Here is a 24299-nt window from a genome sequence, read left to right as displayed (position 1 = left end):
CCACAGCATTGTCATGATGGAAGCGAGGAAGAACCAATTACCTGTTTTCCACAACTGGGGATGTTTCTTCAGCAAATCCTGACGCAACATTTTCAAAACTTCAAGATAAAAGCTTTGGTTGACCGTTTGACTTACAGTAGCATAGCGACCATCCATCCATCCATTGTCTCCCGCTTATCCGAGGTCGGGTCGCGGGGGCAGCAGCTTGAGCAGAGATGCCCAGACTTCCCTCTCCCCGGCCACTTCTTCTAGCTCTTCCGGGAGAATCCCAAGGCGTTCCCAGGCCAGTCGAGAGACATAGTCCCTCCAGCGTGTCCTGGGTCTTCCCCGGGGCCTCCTCCCGGTTGGACGTGCCCAGAACACCTCACCAGGGAGGCGTCCAGGAGGCATCCTGATCAGATGCCCGAGCCACCTCATCTGACTCCTCTCGATGCGGAGGTGCAGCGGCTCTACTCTGAGCCCCTCCCGGATGACTGAGCTTCTCACCCTATCTTTAAGGGAAAGCCCAGACACCCTGCGGAGGAAACTCATTTCAGCCGCTTGTATTCGCGATCTCGTTCTTTCGGTCACTACCCATAGCTCATGACCATAGGTGAGGGTAGGAACATAGATCAACTGGTAAATTGAGAGCTTCGCCTTGCGGCTCAGCTCCTTTTTCACCACGACAGACCGATGCAATGCCCGCATTACTGCGGATGCCGCACCGATCCGCCTGTCGATCTCACGCTCCATTCTTCCCTCACTCGTGAACAAGACCCCGAGATACTTGAACTCCTCCACTTGGGGCAGGATCTCGCTACCAACCCTGAGAGGGCACTCCACCCTTTTCCGGCTGAGGACCATGGTCTCGGATTTGGAGGTGCTGATTCTCATCCCAGCCGCTTCACACTCGGCTGCGAACCAATCCAGAGAGAGCTGAAGATCACGGCCTGATGAAGCAAACAGGACAACATCATCTGCAAAAAGCAGTGACCCAATCCTGAGCCCACCAAACTGGACCCCCTCTACACCCTGGCTGCGCCTAGAAATTCTGTCCATAAAAGATATGAACAGAATCGGTGACAAAGGGCAGCCCTGGCGGAGTCCAACTCTCACTGGAAACGGGTTCGACTTACTGCCGGCAATGCGGACCAAGCTCTGGCACCGATCGTACAGGGACTGAACAGCCCTTATCAGGGGGGCCGGTACCCCATACTCTCGGAGTACCCCCCACAGGATTCCCCGAGGGACACGGTCGAATGCCTTTTCTAAGTCCACAAAACACATGTAGACTGGTTGGGCAAACTCCCATGCACCCTCCAGGACCCTGCTAAGGGTATAGAGCTGGTCCACTGTTCCGCGACCAGGACGAAAACCACACTGTTCCTCCTGAATCCGAGGCTCGACTATCCGACGGACCCTCCTCTCCAGAACCCCCGAATGGACTTTTCCAGGGAGGCTGAGGAGTGTGATCCCTCTGTAGTTGGAACACACCCTCCGATCCCCCTTCTTAAAGAGGGGGATCACCACCCCAGTCTGCCAATCCAGAGGCACTGTCCCTGATGTCCATGCGATGTTGCAGAGACGTGTCAACCATGACAGCCCTACAACATCCAGAGCCTTGAGGAACTCCAGGCGTATCTCATCCACCCCCGGGGCCCTGTCACCAAGGAGTTTTTTGACCACCTCGGTGACCTCAGTCCCAGAGATGGGGGAGCCCACCTCCGAGTCCCCAGGCTCTGCTTCCTCATTGGAAGGCATGTTAGTGGGATTGCGGAGGTCTTCGAAGTACTCCCCCCACCGACCCACAACGTCCTGAGTCGAGGTCAGCAGCGCACCATCCCCACCATACACAGTGTTGACACTGCACTGCTTCCCCCTCCTGAGACGCCGGACGGTGGACCAGAATCTCCTCGAAGCCGTCCGAAAGTCGTTCTCCATGGCCTCCCCAAACTCCTCCCATGCCCGAGTTTTTGCTTCAGCAACCACCGAAGCCACATTCCGCTTGGCCTGCCGGTACCTATCAGCTGCCTCCAGGGTCCCACAGGACAAAAGGGACCAGTAGGACTCCTTCTTCAGCTTGACGGCATCCCTCACCGCCGGTGTCCACCAACGGGTTCGGGGATTGCTGCCACGACAGGCACCGACTACCTTACGGCCACATCTCCGGTCAGCCGCCTCAACAATAGAGGCACGGAACATGGCCCATTCAGACTCAATGTGCCCCACCTCCCTCGGGACATGGTCGAAGTTCTGCCGGAGGTGGGAGTTGAAGCTACTTCTGACAGGGGGCTCTGCCAGACGTTCCCACCAGACCCTCACAACACGTTTGGGCCTACCAGGCCTGACCGGCATCCTCCCCCACCATCGGAGCCAACTCACCACCAGGTGGTGATCAGTTGACAGCTCTCTTCACTCAAGTGTCCAAGACATGTGGCCGCAAGTCCGACGACACGACCACAAAGTCGATCATCGAACTGAGGCCTAGGGTGTCCTGGTGCCAAGTGCACATATGAACACCCCTATGCTTGAACATGGTGTTCGTTATGGACAATCCGTGATGAGCACAGAAGTCCAATAACAAAACACCACTCGGGTTCAGATCGGGGGGGCCATTCCTCCCAATAACGCCCTTCCAGGTCTCACTGTCATTGCCCACGTGAGCATTGAAGTCTCCCAGCAGTACGAGGGAGTCCCCAGAAGGTGTGCCCTCCAGCACCCCCTCCAGGGACTCCAAAAATGGTGGGTACTCCGAACTGCTGTTCGGTGCATACGCACAAACAACAGTTAGGACCCGTCCCCCCCACCCGAAGGCGGAGGGAGGCTACCCTCTCGTCCACCGGGGTAAACCCCAATGTACAGGCTCCAAGTCGGGGGGCAATAAGTATACCCACACCCGCTCGGCGCCTCTCACCGGGGGCAACTCCAGAGTGGTAGAGAATCCAGCCCCTCTCAAGGAGATTGGTTCCAGAGTCCAAGCTGTGCGTCGAGGTGAGCCCGACTATATCTAGCCAGAACCTCTCGTCTTCGCGCACACCTTCAGAGAGGTGACATTCTACGTCCCAAGAGCCAGCTTCTGTAGCCGAGAATCGGACCACCAAGGTCCCCGCCTTCGACCACTACCCAACTCACACTGCACCCGACCTCCTTGGCCCCTCCCATAGGTGTTGAGCCCATGGGAAGGGGGACCCACGTTGCCTCTTCGGGCTGTGTCCGGCCGAGCCCCATGGGTGCAAGCCCGGCCACGAGGTGCTCGCCATCGAACCCCACCTCCAGGCCTGGCTCTAGAGGGGGGCTCCGGTGACCCGCGTCAGGGTGAGGGAAAACGCTGTCCAAATTTTGTATTCATCATTCATCATGTATTCCACATGCAGTAAAACTTTGCTTTAACAAGGCTCAGACATCTGATAGAATGGGGAAAATCTGCAGAGTCTTGAGTAAGGCTAGGCTTAGAAAAGTCAAAGTCCATTGACACTAGAATCCCTGAAGCCTGCAAATTATTTTTGTTGACCTGGAGCACCATTATTTTCCTTGCAGTTCCGTATCACCACAACAATTGCCCAGTAATAAGCGCTTTTCTTTTGCAAATGTGTCCATTAACAGCATGCATCCTCCATTCAGCCAGCTGAAGTAATCACTGCTCAGATCTGTGTGGATGTTTTTATCTCATTATGAGTTGTAGAGAATTGTACAGAAAGATGTTTGAATGCATGTTTGCACATTTCAAAGTGAAAACACACCCCTCTCGCAGATTCACCCTGTTGGTGCAGGGGTAGAGGTTTCTCTGCAAACAAGTGGTGTTGCTGTTTCAAGATGCGCAATAAGGAGGTAAAAATAATAATAATTCTTAACATTGACAACTTGACAAGGCCCATGATTAAAAGTACATCATCCCTATTGTGAAACATGAAGGTGGATCTCGCCTGCATTTCAGCTGAAGTGGCTTGTGGGTTTTTCTTGGCATCTCAAGAAATGATCCTGGCAGTAGTGGCTGAAATCTTGGTTAGTCTACTTGACCGTGGCTTGGTAACAACAGAACCTCTAACTTTCCACTTTTTTATCAGAATTTGAACACTGCTGACAGGCATTTTCAGATCAGTGGATATCTTTTTATATCCTTTTTTCTGATTTATACAATCCAACAACCTTTTCTCGCAGTTCCTTTGACAGTTCTTTTGATTTCCTCATGGCTTGGTATCCAGCAAAGTGAGTACAGTTCTTCATGAATTTAAATTGACTATTTATACACAGACACTGATTACAATCAAAGAAGTTACCGGTGTTGACCCTCTACCTTAATTACCCCTAATTTGATCCTGTGTGTGTCAGCTTGTGTGTATATTATCAGCCCCAGCATTCAAGGGTATGTAAACTTTTGATAAGGCCCATTTGGGTGATTTCAGGTATCATTTTGATTTTAAAAAGGCACATGTGATATGTGCTAACAGATTGCTTTGCCTGAGCACACTCCCTAAGAAAAAGGAAAGCTTTCTGCATGATTACTTTTATGTACGCAAACTTATGAGCACAACTGCATGGCGTGAACATGTCACATTATTTGTTGATGGACCCGAACTGTAGGGGAAATTAGCTGATGAATCTGTGAGGATAAATCTCCTCCCACCATCATGTCAGAGTTCTTTGGAAGTAACCTTCAATATGAAGAGAAAACAGCATTATAAGCAAGTCACAGGCCTCATTATAGAAAATCACAGGCCTGTGGAGAAAGTAATAAACCATTTTAAAGGCTGTTTCTCTAAGCCAGGGGTGTCCAACTCCAGTCCTGGCCGGCCGCAGTGGCTGAAGGTTTTCATTCTAACCCTTTTCCTAATCAATGAGCAGTTGCTCTGCTAATTAACTCCTTTTCCCTTCATTTTAATAGCCCTGTTTTCAAGGATTCAGCTCTCTGAATCGATTTGTTTCTTCATTAAATGGCAGACAAACAGAAATGAGATGTGAAACGAGCCAAAAGATGATTAGCTAAATTGGAAACAGTTAATTTCACTCCAACCAATTTCTTAAAGAGAAGCCAATTCTTGCTGTTAATTAAAGCCGTTATTGAATATCATGACTTGTTGCTGCTCTCATTCTTCCACAGCAGACTGCTGATTTTCTGTTTTTTCCAAGACTACCGTCAAGATATTTTGGTGACCTGAGCAAACCAACATGACCGAGAACTTCATCTTTATTAATTTTCAGGTTAGCTGGTCATGCGGCAGCTTATTTTGTCTCATTATTGTTTGGCTGCTCATTAACGAAAAAGAAAAAACTATGGGGTCTGAGTCACGTCAATTAAAACTAAGGCAAAACAAATTCATTAGCAGCAAAAACAGCTAATTAAGAAGATGGTTAGAATGAAAACCTGCAGCCACTGCAGTTGACCGGAGTTGGACACCCCTGCTCTAAGCCAACATGTTGGACAACTAAGACAACTCTTGGGGAAATTACTGAAAGACCAATTGTGATTCTTACTTAGGCAGTAATGTGAAAACATGACAAAGGATCAACGACCTTCAAGGTACAGTGGACCCTTGACTTACGAACTCAATTCGTTCGCGAGGGCTGGTTGTAACTCAAGACTATTTTTCCCATAAGAAATAACGGAAATACCCATAATGCGTTCCGAACCTCCCACAGCAACACTTACTTAAACTTTTCATAATAAAAAAGTTGTGTATAATGTGCATAATTTACCAAAACACCAATAATTTTTCTAATGTACTAACCAAAAAGTTATAAAAAGTGCCTAGCCTACCAGAAACAACAATTTAGTACTGTACTCACCATTTAATTTGACATCTTTGGGCTGCAGGAAGGGAGGAGGAGGAGAATGAAATGGAAGGTGGTTATTGTTTGGAAGGAGCCTCCTTAAACACATCTTTTCTTTGTAAAATTGTCGAGATGGTGGATTTCGACATGCTGTACATATTAGCGAGATCGGTCACATGAACACCACTCTCATATTTCTGCACAATTTCCTTCTTCGTTTCAATTGTGATCGCTTTCTTTACCTTTGTTACCTTCTCTTCCTTCCTTAGCAATTATCGAAATAAATTATATAAATCACTGCACTGACCAAAATTACATCCACAGACACATGTATCTGGGCTCCGGCTGATGCTTACGAACGCTCTCAGCTGTTTGTTTACAATCGCGCAAGCGGATACACGTGACCGCATTCAGGTCGTAACGCAAGATGTTGGTCGTAAATCAAAACAAAAATTTTGGTCGTAAATCAAGTTGTTCGCATTGTCAGGCCGGTCGTATATCAAGAGTCGACTGTATTGTATAAGAACTTTTATAGGAAAACGAAAAGGAGGAAGCCTTGGCTGAAAGAAAGTACAGTATATCCTTTCCTGTCAAGTGTTTGCAAGATATCACCAAAAGGATACTGGTGATGTAGCAGAATGTCTTGTAGTGTTGTGTAATTAACGCAGCATTTTGACATTAATACTACAAAATATTTGTAGCTCAGATCAAAAACTTGATGCATTCCTGGTTATACCACCCCTTCCATAGATGGCATTACAGATTAGAAGTATTGTTTGAACTGAGAGAAAATGACTAAACTATAGGAATCATAGTCTGTGATTTACAAAATAGTTTGGATTTGTTGTAAAGGAATATCAGGGAATGCCACACGGTGTTAATGCAAAGCAGGCATCTCATTCGTTTGGACAATTCTTGCACTCAAATCCCTGCACCACACTTACAAGTAAAGAAAAATATCAGTCCACTAATAATTGCCAATTAAATGCCATTCCAAATCACATTAGAGCATTAGAAAATTTTAGAAGAGAACAGGCCATTCAGCCTAAAAAATCTTAGCAAATTCTATCCACCTAATTTCTCCCCAAAATCTTTTGTATACTAGAAAAGGGACAAAAATACTAAATATAGTGCATACCAACAGCAATAAACTTAATTTTCTTTTCACAAAGCCATTAATTAAGAGGCAGGCTATTCTGCATTGTCACAGTTTGCCTGTTTGAATGATCCATTTCATTACTGGGTCAACATATTACTCCATACCTCAAAAATATATAAATGCATAGTTAGAAGTGTTGGTTATGTCAAGGAAACATGGAGATTCACACACAGCAAGAAAGCTAACACAGCATTGTGCATGTTACGTATACAAAACGCTTCACAGATATAAACACTACTTAATAGACAGCAATTGTGTATGTATATTATTTCACAGCACTTGTTAAAAATTTTGGACAATGATGTGCCCAACACCAAATGCAGATTAGTCATTTAATTAATATGGTGTAAAACCCTGAAAGAAAATATCTGAAACAATCTGACAGAATAGAATTAAAATATGACCATGAGGCAAAGCTAGGAAGGCACAGTAAGCTGTTCTAAAAATCACTTCCAAATTCTAAAGGCTTAAAGCAAATTTCATGTTCTGTGCAGTACAATAAACACTAAAGGGATGACTCATTCTCTATATACAGCTTTACACCTACATTTATAAGCAATAGACGCCTCTTCTCAGAGAAAAATACAACAAACCTATTCCTTAGAGATCTGCAAGAGCATTTTCCACCAACGCACAGACAGATTCTCTAAGATTAGGAATTTAACTCTAGATTTCAAGAGATTTCTTTGCTCATCCTGGAATTTAGCAGACAACACAGAGCTCTTTTTGAATTGACAATATCCAAAGCATCAGCATAAACAAAATAGCTGTGCTGTTCAATACTACAGTATATAGAATAAAATGCCTATGTTTGCAGAAAAGATTCTCATCTTTCTTGTAAATGTACCTTCTTTTCTTAACCTTCTGAACTTATTTAGTTGTTATGAAGCGGTCTCCAGCTGCAAAATGGATTAGCTCAAATCTGCCTGTTTTCCTTTAAAATATCAATCTGATCTGCATCTGTCCATCCCAATGACAAACACCATGGCGCTGGTGTTTCTAACCTAGTGTGGGATATTAGCAGTACAAGATCGTCTTGTCTACCTTGGCACCACTGCTGCAAAACTTGCATAGGCCTCTTGTTAGAAAGTCCCTGACTCTGTTTGTTCTTTGGGTCCTGGGAATCCTTCTTTTTCTCTCTTAGAGAGTATGAAAACAGAGGACTAATGGGTTTTTAGCCAAACTGTTGAGAACTGGATCTCGCTCATAAATTATTGGGTAACCAAATGTCTGGAGAACCTAGAAATAGGGTCAATTGGTCAACAAAATAAAACAAAACTTACCTGACATTAGAAACTAAACTAAAATGAACAACTTAGTCCCACTCCATTAAAAATAATTCATAGGTTATTCAAATAATCTTAATTGTATTCAGAAGCTTTCCTAACAACATTATATAACATTGGCCACAGTATCGGTCAAAGATAGTGTAACAAAGGCGCTATATAGGCGCCTGACCCGACACAGATGGACAGGAAGGCACGTATAAAACAAATAAAGACTTTATTTTTCTTCACCGTCTTCCCCGTGACCCAAAGGCAATACACAGTCCCAAACACCACAAAAGGCCCACAACACAGTTTTCTCTCTTTTACCACCACTCTTCCTCAAGCTTAGTCCTCCTCCACCCGACTCTGGCTCTCGACTGTTGGTGGCTGGCCCCTTTTATAGCCCATCCAGAAGTGTTCCAGGTGCACTTCCGGGTGGGGCTGAAGACTCGTCCAGCCTGGCTGTTGAATCCAGACAACCCCCCCCTAGTGGCCACCCCAGGTCCCAACAAGGCTGTGGAGGACTCCATCTCCCATGGAGCCTGGCAGGAGGTTGGGGAATCCCCGTCGGCCAGGGAGGCTGCCACCAAGCGTCCCGGGGGAGGTACTGAACTGTCCGTGGTTGCTCCCCCGGAACATAAGCAGCAGGGGCGTCCCAGCCAGGCATGGGACCCGGCCACTCGTCACAACAGGTAGCAGAATTATTAAAAAATGTTTGCTATCTCTTTCCCTACATGTTCCTTCATTGCCTTTCCTCTGGATGCACGTGTGTGAAGTGCTCTTCAAGCGCACTCCCTCAAAGTCTACTTCTCAGACCCTGTCATTATTTTCTGAGGCCATTTTCCAGCCTCCTGTCCAGTTTTAAACTTTCCATCTTTGAAGGTGGCTAACTCAGCATGCACCCAAGCTACAGTATACTGAACAATCATCTCAAAATCAATCTGACTAATCAGATTGCTCTGAGGGACTGCACACAATGACCTTAGTGTTTTATTATATAGCAGATTCTCGAACCATTTCATGTGGAACAAGAGTCTATCCTGGCAGCATAAGGTGAAAGGCAGGATCCAGATTTAGAATGGGGTCACTCATAATAACCAAAATAGAGAGTGGAATTATCCTAATTAAGTATGTATTTAGGAATGTGGAAGTAAATTTCACAAACACATAGAAGAAATGTGCAGACTCCACATGAACAACAGCTAGAAACAGGATTCAAATTCATGACACTGGAATTGTGAACCTACAATGCTATACATTGCATTACTTTCAAACTAATCAAAATCGTTTTAAAACAATGCTGCAAAAATTCAACAAGTAATCAGTTATTCACTCCTATACTATCTTCAACTTCTGGTAGATATTACTGTGATTCTCAGTGTCTAACAAATCTTAAAATGCTATGCTGAAACATTGTCATTGAGCATAGATGTGCTGACAGTAGCAAAACGTAACAATCCCTGGGCCAAACTTCTAAATTATTCTTTGCAAGAATATTGAAATAAAGATCAGTCAGTAAAAATTATACAAATGAACAATTCAAAATTCTTCTTTCAAAAAAATAAAGAAATAAACATATTTGCCCATTTCGGTTAGTATACTAGTGAGAAGGTAAGCAACTTAAGAAGTTAATTGATTACACCTTGCCTGAAGAAGGGGCCTGAGTTGACTCGAAAGCTTGCATATTGTAATCTTTCTAGTTAGCCAATAAAAGGTGTCATTTTACTTGACTTCTCACTACATCCAAAATGGCTAACACGGTACAACACCCTAGTACTGCAGTTAGTATACCATAAATACTGTATGTTTAAACTCCCACCTTGTATAAATGCTATTGAGATAGACACTGGATTCCCATGGCCCAGAACAGATTGACAGGGTTAGAAATGGATGTAAGTATGTTTGATTGGTTTAACAGAGTCTAAAACAAAATACACAAAAGAATTACAACACCAGATGTGATAATTGTTAGTATATACATACATAATACATTTTTTTAAAAAATACATTATGCAAATACTATTCAAATAGATTTTTAAGTGTTTGAGAAAACTTGCTGAAATATAAAGGAAGCATAAGTGAACCAAAATCCTTTAAACCAACATCTTAATGAGAGCTTGTTACACAAACTGAATAGCATTACATAATCTGTACAGAACATCTTGGCAAAAAAAGAAGAAAAAGCTTATCTGCCTCACAGAGGAAAACCCCAGAAAAATAACAGCAGTCAGATTCTATAGTGCCGGGTCCTGAAATAATAAGTTTTCAGGACACTAAAGCAGGGTGAAGCTTATTATCCTATGATCAGTGGTGACTTACCCATAGAAGGTGTGAGTGTTAAAAAAATGATACAGAACTGGGCAACTTGAAATTAATAGTTTTTGGTCACAGCGTATTTCCTACTGTATTAATTTGGGATTGAACAGGATACACAAAAGCCCACTCGGAAAAAATTAGGTTCAGGCAAGCATACACGTCAAATTTTTCATTTACCATAAATTCTAAACACATGAAACATTAGAACGATTACAGTGAGAGCAACAACAACAGCGTTTATTTCTATTGTGTATATTCATGCAAAGGATGTAGCTCAAAGTGAGTTACAAGTTGTCAAAGAAATAGTTACATGCAACGAAAAACTAATTACATTTAGATAACAATAGATAACAATTAGATAAAGACTGCTGAAGGCCTGTGCGTTGGAGCTGGGGAGTCCTCTACAGCGTATCTTCAACCTGAGCCTGGAACAGGGGAGAGTCCCAAGGCTTTGAAAAACATCTTGTATCACCCCAGTCCCAAAGGTATCACATCCTAGTGAGCTGAATGACTTCCAACCTGTCGCTCTGACATCACATGTCATGAACACCATGGAGCGGCTGCTGCTTCACCACCAGAGGCCACAGGTCCACCACACCCTCGACCCTCTGTAGTTCGCATACCAGGAGAAGGTGGGAGCAGAGGATGCCATCATCTATATGCTACACCGATCCCTCTCCCACTTGGACAGAGGCAGTGGTGCTGTAAGAATTATGTTTCTGGACTTCTCTAGCGCCTTCAACACCATCCAACCTCTGCTCCTTAGGAACAAGCTGACAGAGATGGGAGGAGATTCATACCCGGTGGCATGGATCGTGGACTATCTTACAGACAGACCTCAGTATGTGTGTCTCGGGAACTGCAGGTCTGACATTGTGGTCAGCAAAACAGGAGCGCCGCAGGGGACTGTACTTTCTCCGGTTCTGTTCAGCCTATATACATCGGACTTCCAATAAAACTTGGGAGTCCTGCCATGTGCAAAGGTTTGCTGACGACACTGCTATCGTAGGCTGCATCAGGAGTGGGCAGGAGGAGGAGTATAGGAACCTAATCAAGGACTTTGTTAAATGGTGCGACTCAAACCGCCTACAACTGAACATCAGCAAAACCAAGGAGCTGGTGGTGGATTTTAGGAGGCCCAGACCCCTCATGGACCCCGTGATCATCAGAGGTGACTGTGTGCAGAGGGTGCAGACCTATAAATACCTAGGAGTGCAGCTGGACGATAAATTAGACTGGACTGCCAATACCGATTCTCTGTGCAATAGCAGTGAAGTAAAAAAGATTTTAAAAAATCTACATATCATTTATCTTGGCTAATCCAAATCTGAAGTAGTGTAAACTTCAATAATTCTATTCCCACAATGAACAGTATAAAAATAACTGTATCGTGACGAAATTTAGCTTCATCATTTAGTCTGAAAATATATATTTGACCCTTATGAGAAACCACAGTCCCAGAGGAAAGTTAAACAAATTCAGGAGTGACATAATAAACACCATAAAGGCAGTTCCTGAATCAGTGATTGAACACGGGGTCTGGGTCATATTGGATCACATTTCATAAAAGGCATTAAAATATTTTTTGTTCCACAGACAAAATCTAAATTTTATCATATGTAACATTTTATCTTCCACTTCTAAAAATAATAATCTATTAAGTGTTACTTAAAGCTAAATAGATCCAATTTCTACACCCTTACACCCTTTCATTTAACTACCTAGTCAGAGGGAGATAATTGGAAATCTAGTTAAATACTGACGTGACTAATGATTCATGACTTTTCGTAACAATGACACACAGGATTACAAAGATAAGATTATGGTATTTAGTATATATCCATTTCAACAAAAATGAGATAACAACGTTAACGATAATTAATGGGTACAACCAATGAAATCTTCATGCCAGTATTCATTCAAATATCAAAAACACTTTTTTTAATTAAAGAGACACATAAATGTCAAAATATCACAGGTGACAAGAGGTGAAAAGCACAATTTATTGCAAATCACTTCCACAGCAGGCCAAGTAAAAGTGAAGGATTTCCTTACCTAATGTCATATCCATACATGTCCTTCTCTGGACGGCCATGGATTATCCAGTGGGCCAGTTCCTTGCCACATCCACCCCCAAGCATCATACCTTATGAGAAAAAAATATTGTGACACAAAAGAAAAGTGGAAGATTGCACGTAAATAAAAATATTAAAATCTATATTAAAAAATAAAGCATTGATATTTTGCATCATGGTCAACAACAGCCAAATTATAAATTCTCAATATATAAATAACGGCATTCTGTACTCAAGAAAAAATAGCATTTATTCCAAACTGATAAATTTGCATCTACACATCAATGTAAAATTTGCAGTAAAACTGAAATGATGTTGCCCTTGAAACACATGAGGTATTTTGTACTTCGCATACAATATACAGTACATGTACATATATTACATTGCAATCTTTCAAATTTTCTGTTAACAAAGAGAAAGTCCAGAACTATGTCAACACAAGCAAGGCCAGAAGAGAGAATGGCAACACAATGGAACTTAAATTACCCGGAAGGAACGGTGAGGAGTGGTAAGAAGATGGTGCTTAGATGGAATGGCAAGCAGGCAAACCTGCCAGAGAGACTGCTAAAGACACCCAGCATCGAGCATAAACTGCTTTTTGGTACTTATTTCATAGAGATAAATCCCTCCCTGAGTGAGTAAATTAAGGAGTGAAGTGGGAATAGCAATTCAGAAGCCAACATATTGGATTTAAAACTTTATTATTAAACAGTCACTTAAGAGTCTCCTACTTCCTCCCACAGGCCAGAAGATTTCAACCAACTAGAACAACTCCAAATCACCGCAGGAGTATCAATTGAAGGAGAGAACTCTTAATACAGCATTGTAAACAATTAATACACACGCATTCAATGGGGTGTGCACTGGTTCCTGAATCCTTTGTTAAACATTTTTGTGTTAACACACACACACACCTGAACACACATACTGTATACATACATTTCAAATTATAAATTCACAAGCCAATTTCTAATGGCAGCTGACATAAACAGGAACTTTTCTTTTTCATATTTCTTAAAATATACTCTGTTAGCACAGTTGACACTGACAAATTAATTATTCTTAGATGCCACCAATCATTCTTTAGATAAAATGTACCTGCACTATTGAATCCACAGCCCAGAAAGAACCCACGCACTTCTGGAGCCTCACCCATTAAAGGCTTATGGTCAGCAGTGAAGGATTCTGGGGGAAATGAAATGCAGAGATTGTTAAGTGAATATAAATGAAAAGAAAATCACCGGCACCTTTAACACAATAACAACTTACATAAGCAGACATTTTGACCGTTATGTTTAAAAGAGCATATGCACTTTTATAAAAATGCAAGGAAACTCAAAATGCATGTAAAATTCATAATTGAATAACTTAATCAAATACAAAACCAAAAAGGAAAATTAAAATAAAAGTGAAAGGAGTTGTACATTAAACTGAAAAGCCATACATTTTAAGGGTAATAAGAGTGGGAACAGCTATGGTCTCCACAATACAATATTACTCTAAAACTTGAAATAAGATACAATAATATTAAGATTTATTTTATGTTTTAAAATATATTAAGTACAGTATTGTGATTTGATTCTGTGACATACTGCAGTTAATTTCCTTTTTTATTTGACTGTAATTAAAGTTTAAATGATATCCCTATAGGCTAAAATCCATCTGTTACACCTAGTCAGAGAAAACCTTTATTTTACCCATTATATCTGCTATTTTTAATTGTGGATATAGATTTGAAATTCTCATATCAGGTATCTCCACAGTCTGTAGCCTCCAACCTGGAGCTCCAAGTACCTGGAATTGACTTTATGGACAATCGTCATTATTTGAGTTACATAATCCCCCCACACCACTAATCTTAACCATTGTGTAACCAGGTGTAACTCTGGAAGTCTGCATTTAGATTCTATTGGTGTCCATTGAGGTCAGCTCCACCTACTTAGAAGATCCAGACTGCAGAGATGTATACTTGAATATCTCTGCAATCCCCAAATTAAATTGGAGAATATTCATTTATAACACACACATGGTCAAGTAATTATTCACATTTATTCTAAGTGAGTTCTAATGCTTGTAGGGCATTTGTAGGGCTGTTGACCAAAAACTGTCAATAGAATAGCTCATATTTAAAATGCTGTTTAAATATCCAGTTTACATATATGTACAGGGTGACACAGAATAACGGGAATTTTTGAAATGCGTATTGGTAGCCATTAGCAGGTGGTAGCACTGCGGGTTAGTGACATTTAGCAAGTAAACACTCCGCCATTTTAGTAATCATGGATCAGTGGAACGGGCAACAGCGTGCATTAGCCATAAAAATGTTTTATAAAAACAATGATAGTTTGGAAGCTGCGCAGAGGGAGTTTCAACGTTTTTATAATTTAGGACGTCATGGTGTCGTTCCGTCAAAACACGCGATAAAAGGTTGGATTAATAAGTTTGAAGAGACTGGATCTGCCCTAAAGAAAAAACCTGGTTTCACCAGGATGGAGCGACATCACACACTGCACGGCAATCAATGGAAGCTGTGCGAGAATTGTTCGGTAACCGTGTGATCTCAAGATTCGGTAACCTTCCCTGGCCCCCTAGATCGCCAGATTTATCTGTTTGTGATTTTTTCTTGTGGGGCTACCTCAAGAGTAAAGTGTACACGACTCGACCAAGAACCCTGGATGAGTTAAAACAGAGAATTCGGGATGAAATTCACAGTATCCCAGCTGAGATGTTACAGCGGTCAATGAAGAATCTCAACAGCAGATTTCAAGAATGTATTCGTACAGGAGGACGCCATCTAAAAGACGTAATTTTTAAAAAATGATAAATTCTATCAATTTTTCGTAAATGGCAAATTTTAAGGTTTCAATTACTATGAATAAAATTTATTTCTTTTATCACTTCTAGTTTTATTGGATTGTAAAAAAGTTCCCGTTTTTTTTGTTTCACCCTGTATATATTATTTCTGGAATGATGGAACATGCATGTACCTAATATTTACCTTCAATTTATTAATGATGAATTGCAACAAAAATATTTGAGTGACCAAGCCTAACAAATCTTACACCTACTCTACTGTATACTCTGCTCTCAAACAACAACAAGATTGCATCTTAGTAGTGCAGTGCCTGACATACAACACACTTTAATTTATTTAGCAGCCAGTTATTGAAATAACTTAAAGGCAAAGCACCAATTCCATTAATGAATCTAACTAAACAAATGGTTCAACACTGCTTGCAACTTTCTATTATGAGTAAATCCCAAAAATGAAAATGGTGCTACAAGTGCCTAAATTGACCTGATGCAGTGTTTATGTCTCTGCACCCTCATAAATGTCTAACAAAAAGCATTATATCCCTATAGATGACATCTTGTTAATTTTATCACAGCTTTAGAATATACCTGAGCTGAAATCACTTGTTAAGTCTGGTCAAGGTACTCACTGCATTCTGCTTCTATTTCATTTGCCCTATCCTAACCAACAAACCTGAACCTGTGCAGATTGATAGCATCACATCCTCAACACTGACACTTAACATAGGCAACCCATGGAATGGGGTGTTGAGTCTCCTTCTGTACTTCATGTTCACCTATCACTGTGTGGACAAGAAAAGGTTCAACTACAATATTAAATTTGCAGTAGGCGCAACTATCATAGGCCTGACCACTAACAAACATGAGACAGTTTACAGAGAAAACATATACAGTAGTGCGGCACGGTGGCGCAGTGGGTAGCGCTGCTGCCTCGCAGTTGGGAGACCTAGGGACCTGGGTTTGCTTCCCGGGTCCTCCCTGCGTGGAGTTTGCATGTTCTCCCCGTGTCTGCGTGGGTTTCCTCTGGGCGCTCCGGTTTCCTCCCACAGTCCAAAGACATGCAGGTTAGGTGGATTGGCAATTCTAAATTGGCCCTAGTGTGTGCTTGGTGTGTGGGTGTGTTTGTGTGCGTCCTGCGGTGGGTTGGCACCCTGCCCGGGATTGGTTCCTGCCTTGTGCCCTGTGTTGGCTGGGATTGGCTCCAGCAGACCCCCGTGACCCTGTGTTCGGATTCAGCGGGTTGGAAAATGGATGGATGGACATATACAGTACCTGCTGACTCAACGGTGCCTAGAAAACAATCTCACCCTTAATGCCAGCAAAACTTCTGGTAGCAGAGGACAGGCCACACTGTCATCTGCACCAGAGGGAATACAGTTGAGCATCTTTAAATTTCTTGGAGTGACTATCACCAATGAACATAATTGAGCACAACCCAGTTTGTGTTCCAGTGCTACTATTTACTAGGCACCTGAGGAAACCTTGCATTTCTCCACCTGCTTTAACTCAATTCTACACGTGCATAGTAGAGTCCACATCTACGCCCTGCTATGGTACCTGTTCATCTCAAAATAGAAAAGCCCTGCAGAGGGTGAAGTCGTCAAAGAATATTCCCCGAATCCAGTTATCATCTCTTCAGGATATATACAACACTTTCTGCCTTAGAAAGTCAAAAAGGATAATTAAAGACCTCAGCCATCATACAACAGTCGCTTTCTCGTTTCTTTCTTCTGGCAAATACCCCCAGGCCGCCAGATGGAGCCCTCCCTACAACATGGAGGTGCTCCGAATACCGGCAGGATATCATGGACCTTGGAGTTTTTATTCACAGCCCTGCTGGATACTGTGGGGGCCGCCAGGGGACGCTGAAGGGTGGCTCAGGGACTTATATTTTCCATATAACCCGGAAGTACTTCCCAGTCACGGGGACAGAAGAAATGATGTACTTCTGGGTTGAAGAAAAGAAGGAGTTTGAGTCTGACCTGGAAGTGCTGGGAAATCACACGAACTGAGGGAAAGAAGCACTTCTGGGTCAAGAGATATAAAAGGACTATGGGAAACCCCAGAAAGCTGAGCTGAGTTGGGAGGAAGGGTGACTAAGCTGCTGGGAGTGGAGGATTGTTTATTGATTGTGTATTATTGATTTATTGGAGTATTGTGGATTAGAGGGTGCTTTGTGCACTGATTTATAATAATAAATAATATTTGGACTTTTATCTGACATCTGGCGTGTGGTCTGAGGGTTCAAGGGGACGACAGTGGCCCCTATCTGTCACACTATATATGCAATATGTTGCATTCTGGGTATACTTTTTTGTTTGTTTATGTGTTTTTGCTGATATTGTATTATTTTCAACTGTGTTGAACAGACATGCAAGTGAGAATTTTATTTCACTAGGTATACTATGGGCGGCACGGTGGCGCAGTGGGTAGCGCTGCTGCCTCGCAGTTGGGAGATCTGGGGACCTGGGTTCGCTTCCCGGGTCCGCCCTGCGTGGAGTTTGCATGTTCTCCCCGTGTCTGCGTGGGTTTCCTCCGGGCGCTCCGGTTTCCTCCCACAGTCCAAAGACATGCAGGTTAGGTGGATTGGCGATTCTAAATTGGCCCTAGTGTGTGCTTGGTGTGTGGGTGTGTTTGTGTGTGTCCTGCGGTGGGTTGGCACCCTGCCCAGGATTGGTTCCCTGCCTTGTGCCCTGTGTTGGCTGGGTTTGGCTCCAGCAGACCCCCGTGACCCTGTGTTCGGATTCAGCGGGTTGGAAAATGGATGGATGGATGGTATACTATGAGTTTTGTAATGATATATTTTTATAATATACATTAACATGAAAAACCTTAAAGTCTAGTTGTTTTTTTATACCTGTGCTGATTACCTGAAAACAATTCATAATAAATTTGCAGAAGCTACCTTTAGATCTTGATGAAACACAGTAGATGACTCACACTGATCCAGTGCATCACAGCCAGCTCTCATCATTCTGGTGTACAGAACATGTATACGATTTAACCTTTTTTAAGGTTCTTTGGTTTAATAACTTTAGAGTGCACCAATTTATCTAAATTAGTGAATTATCTTTCCAGGTTGACTAATGGACTAAAATTTGAACTCCCCGACTTTTATTCAGGTGCACTCTGTTTTCATCTTCTTTAGTGTGTTGATCCAAATGGCTTTAACCACTCAAACAATTACACTTAAATGCAGCCATTGAGGAGCTGCCATATCTACTACATAAAAGAACATTTTTCATCAGTCTGGTGTTAAAATATTTTCAGAGTGCTGTGGACATCTATTTAAACTTGCTTGCATATTTTCAAAAGATACTTTGTGAGATATACAGTATATTTTTGATGAGAGATGGTAGAATGAGAGATTGTGAATTTCCCATTGGGATTAATAAAGTATCTATCTATCTATCTATCTATCTATCTATCTATCTATCTATCTATCTATCTATCTATCTATCTATCTATCTATCTATCTATCTATCTATCTATCTATCTATCTATCTATCTATCTATCTATCTATCTATCTATCTAGCATACTATATAGTGAATAGTCTGGTGCGGACCTTTTTGCTTTTTAAATTTTTGTCCTTGAAAAATGCACTTTGTAGATGTGAAAAACTGATTACTACCTACTGAATCTAACCCAATTAAATCAGGTCTGCCAAATGTAAATCTGCCTAACATTGGCCCACACCAACAAAAGCCTGCATGCTGGTTCTAGAGGCACAGTAGGGACAATTGACTTTCACAATAAATAAAAGGAATAAATTGCATTATTTTTTCAGTCAGGATCCTTTTAATGTAACATAAAGCTTTGGAAAAACATAGTCAGGCATATTTTAATAGGATACTATGTGAGTAATCAGATATAAGAAGGTCCCACTCCACAAACCAAGAAAAATTACTTTTAATCTGTCAGATAGTTTCGTAATATTTGTTTGATTTTGTTTTTTAATGTTGACCTTGCTCTGTAAATTGGGGTAAAGACTTTTCAGATTAGAAGATGTGTTCAGAATGTCAGAATTCACAGGTTTTATACTTGGCTTGGTGCTTCTATTGGTTCTGCATCACCCTTACCACTACTTGGTAATTTATTCAATGTGTCTATGGTCCTTTGTGTAAAGAAAAACTTTCCTTTAATTGTAACAAGTTTCCCACCATGACCTCATGTTCTTGTTGAAGAACGTATTTTAATGTAACAGCTGAGATCCAATGTATAAATTTGTTTCATAATCTTAAACCCTCAATCACATCACCTCTTAATCTCCATTTGCTTACACTGAAAGGTTCAGCTAATTCAGTCTCTCATCATAGCTTATTTCTCTTACTCCCAAAATCAGCCTAGTTGCTCTCCTCTGGAGTATCCATAGCACGGCTAAATATTTTTTGTATTATGCAGACCAGTGCTATACAAAGTACTACAGATGAAGCCTTAAGAGTGCATTATATCATTTAACCATAACCTTCCTTGACTTATACTAATCACATCACGATATATAACCTAACATCCTATTAGCCTTCTTGATTTCTTCTGTATACCATCTTGATGTAGATAGATAGATAGATAGATAGATAGATAGATAGATAGATAGATAGATAGATAGATAGATAGATAGATAGATAGATAGATAGATAGATAGATAGATAGATAGATAGATAGATAGATAGATAGATAGATAGATAGATAGATACTTTATTAATCCCAAGGGGATATTCACATACTCCAGCAGCAGCATACTGATACAAAAAACAATATTAAATTTAATTAAATTAAAGATTGATAACAATGCAGAAACTGATTAGTCCACTATGACCCCTAGGTCCTTTAAATATGGTGCCCTTTCTAGTTTTACCCTCCCATAGTGTATTCAAATCTAACATTTATACTTCTAATAATAATGATAATAATTATTATTAAATGATAATGAATCATACACAGTGCAGCCTTTGTCTTCCCATAACTACTTAATATGAACCAGCAGATCTACTGCACTGTTTCACTAGTCATCAAAAGAGTCTGAATCTTCTGCCTACTGTATGAGAAACTATTGGTATACCTTTAATTCTGTTTGCAGTTTTCTCTCGGATTTACAGTTACCGTCATTCCTCTTCTGAAATACTATTTTTTTACTGATACTGCATGAAGTATTAGTTTACTTTGCACTTGTTGTACCCAACACCCATACTAAACGTGAGGCTGGATGCCATATTCTCTCTTACGTTATTGTAAAATGTATAGTTTGAATGCCTTACCCTCTACATTTCTCTCTCTTTTGCTGGACAAATATTTTAGATTTATTTTCGTGATATGGATGTTATGTGATGAGATGACACGTAAGGTTTTACACTGTCAAGGCCTCAGCAGAAAATGTAATACTTGCTTTCAGTATACTTTATGATAGTAGACTCAGATTTTGTTGAATTTCAGTACTATTCATTTTAGCAGCAAGAGGCATAAAACAGAATTTTTGAAACTACATAAGAAGACAACATTTTGGCCACATTTTTAAATAAACTAAGAAGCTATGCTTTCTCTGTAAATGTTTATAGACTTTATGTAAAGAATTTTGAACTAAGGCTTAAGTTAATGTGAAAAATTTCCTGCCATGTGGTTTCTGAACATGTAAACTGTGACGACAGACTGGATATTTGTTCTTTGTGCATTAACTTATTAGACACAGATTCATCATTACAGTCTCTGAGTCTCAATCTATAAAATCTTACAAAGATACTGTATGGCTTAAAAATGGTTAAAAATTGGAACCTATTAAAATCATTCAACATATGTTGAACTGCAAATAAAATATTTATGCTTGTTTCTCATACAATGCTAATATAATAGTGACGCAGGATCTCCACTGTCTTAATAAATATTAAATGTTACTTAACAAACATTTTACACAAGATCTGCTGTATTGCCTGTGATAATTTCTTTGCTATTTGCAAAGAATACATTTGTCTATTTTCTGAACCTACTTAATGTATTTTTAGAATGAAAATGACTGGAGGCCTTCACAGGAACCCTGGGTGCAAGGTAAAACTAACCATAAATGACCTGCCAGCCCAATGATGAACACCCTCAGACTAGGTCACTTTAGAATCACCAAACAACTTTAGACGCACCTTTGGGATCTTAGGGAAAACACATATTGTAAAAAGAATTTATCCCACACCTAAGACAAAGAAAGAGCAAGGCAGTTTCCATGAGCTGTGCCACCATGTTGCCCATCAATATTAGAATGTAATTTACCTGGACAGTAACTTCAGCATAACCAGTCTTTAACAGAAAGATGTCATTTCACATAGCCACCAAATTTAAAGAACTTTCCCATTTAGTTCCTTTCAAAATTAAATCAATGATTATCCCCTCAAGATTAATATACTAGACAGACAGACAGACAGACAGACAGACAGACAGACAGACAGACAGACAGACAGACAGATAGATAGATAGATAGATAGATAGATAGATAGATAGATAGATAGATAGATACTTTGTTAATCCCACGGGGAAATTCACAAACTCCAGCAGCAGCATACTGATAAAGAACAATATTAAATTAAAGAGTGATAACAAATGCAGGTAAAACAGACAATAACTTTGAATAATGTCAACGTTAACCCCCCTGGTTGGAACTGAAGAGTCGCATAGTGTGGGGGAGGTACGATCTCCTCAGTCTGTCAGTGGAGCAGGACAGTGGCAGCAGTCTGTTGCTGAAGCTGCTCTTCTGTCTGGAGATGATACTGTTCAGTGGATGCAGTGGATTCTCCATGATTGACAGGAGCCTGCTCAGCACCCGTCGCTCTGCCACAGATGTCAAACTGTCCAGCTCCATGCCTAAAATAGAGCCTGCCTTCCTCACCAGTTTGTCCAGGTGTGAGGCGTCGTCCTTCTTTATGCTGCCTCCCCAGCACACCACCGTGTAGAACAGGGCACTCGCCACAACCACCTGATAGAACATCTGCAGCATCTTATTGCAGATGTTGAAGGATGCAAGCCTTCTAAGGAAGTATAGTCGGCTCTGTCCTCTCTTGCACAGAGCATCAGTATTGGCAGTCCAGTCCAATTTATCATCCAGCTGCACTCCCAGGTATTTATAGGTCTGCACCCTCTGCACACAGTCACCTCTGATGATCACGGGGTCCAGGAGGAGTCTAGGCCTCCTAAAATCCACCACCAGCTCCTTGGTTTTGCTGGTGTTCAGGTGTAAGTGGTTTGAGTCGCACCATTTAACAAAGTCCTTGATTAGGTTCCTATACTCCTCCTCCTGCCCACTCCTGCTGATGCAGCCCACAATAGCAGTGTCGTCAGCGAACTTTTGCACGTGGCAGGACTCCGAGTTGTATTGGAAGTCCGATGTACAGTTAGGTCCATAAATATTTGGACAGACAACTTTTTTCTAATTATGGTTCTGTACATTACCACAATGAATTTTAAATGAAACAACTCAGATGCAGTTGAAGTGCAGACTTTCAGCTTCAGTGGGGTGAACAAAACGATTGCATAAAAATGTGAGGCAACTAAAGCATTTTTTTAACACAATCCCTTCATTTCAGGGCTCAAAAGTAATTGGACAATTGACTCAAAGGTTATTTCGTGGGCAAGTCCGTCGTTATGTCATTATCAATTAAGCAGATAAAAGGCCTGGAGTTGATTTGAGGTTTGGTGCTTGCATGTGGAAGATTTTGCTGTGAAAAGACAACATGCAGTCAAAGGAGCTCTCCATGCAGGTGAAAGAAGCCATCCTTAAGCTGCGAAAACAGAAAAAACCCATCCGAGAAATTGCTACAATATTACGAGTGGCAAAATCTACAGTTTGGTACATCCTGAGAAAGAAAGCAAGCACTGGTGAACTTAGCAAAGCAAAAAGACCTGAACATCCACGGAAGACAACAGTGGTGGATGATCGCAGAATCATTTCCATGGTGATGAGAAACCCCTTCACAACAGCCAACCAAGTGAACAACACTCTCCAGGGGGTGGGCGTATCGATATCCAAGTCTATCATAAAGAGAAGACTGCATGAAAGTAAATACAGAGGGTGCACTGCAAGGTGCAAGCCACTCATAAGCCCCAAGAATAGAAAAGTTACATTGGACTTTGCTAAAGAACATCTAAAAAAGCCAGCACAGTTCTGGAAAAACATTCTTTAGACAGATGAAACCAAGATCAACCTCTACCAGAATGATGGCAAGAAAAAAGTATGGAGAAGGTGTGGAACAGCTCATTATCCAAAGCATACCACATCATCTGTAAAACACAGTGGAGGCATTGTGATGGCTTGGGTGTGCATGGCTGCCAGTGGCACTGGGACACTAGTGTTTATTGATGATGTGACACAGGACAGAAGCAGCCGAATGAATTCTGAGGTGTTTAGAGACATGCTGTCTGCTCAAATCCAGCTAAATGCAGTCAAATGGATTGGGCGGCGTTTCATGATACAGATGGACAATGACCCAAAACATACAGCCAAAGCAACCCAGGAGTTTATTAAAGCAAAGAAGTAGAAAATTCTTGAATGGCCAAGTCAGTCACCTGATCTTAACCCAACTGAGCAGGCATTTCACTTGTTGAAGACTAAACATCAGACAGAAAGGCCCACAAACAAACAGCAACTGAAAGCCGCTGCAGTAAAGGCCTGGCAGAGCATTAAAAAGGAGGAAACCCAACATCTGGTGATGTCCATGAGTTCAAGACTTCAGCCTGTCATTGCCAGCAAAGGGTTTTCAACCAAGTATTAGAAATGAACATTTTATTTCCAGTTATTTAATTTGTCCAATTACTTTTGAGCCCCTGAAATAAAGGGATTGTGTTAAAAAATGCTTTAGTTGCCTCACATTTTTATGTAATCGTTTTGTTCACCCCACTGAATTAAAGCTGAAAGTCTGCACTTCAACTACATCGGAGTTGTTTC

At 41.5% G+C, this 24299-nt stretch overlaps 1 protein-coding gene across 1 annotated transcript in view; it reads right to left on the bottom strand.

The window, feature by feature from the left end:
• The window catches only part of sardh (sarcosine dehydrogenase), a 278779-nt gene that overhangs the window by 189727 nt on the left and 64753 nt on the right, over nt 1–24299 (bottom strand). The window contains exons 9-10 of the mRNA XM_051931764.1: nt 13665–13751; nt 12547–12637 (exon numbers count right to left, since the gene is read on the bottom strand). Of these exons, the coding sequence (XP_051787724.1) occupies nt 12547–12637; nt 13665–13751 (178 nt within the window). The remainder of the gene's footprint in view (nt 1–12546; nt 12638–13664; nt 13752–24299) is intronic.

The sequence above is a fragment of the Erpetoichthys calabaricus genome, chromosome 9 (assembly GCF_900747795.2).
Source record: "Erpetoichthys calabaricus chromosome 9, fErpCal1.3, whole genome shotgun sequence".
In the NCBI taxonomy this organism is placed as follows: Eukaryota; Metazoa; Chordata; class Cladistia; order Polypteriformes; family Polypteridae; genus Erpetoichthys; species Erpetoichthys calabaricus.
This window is presented reverse-complemented; position numbering and strand designations above follow the sequence as displayed.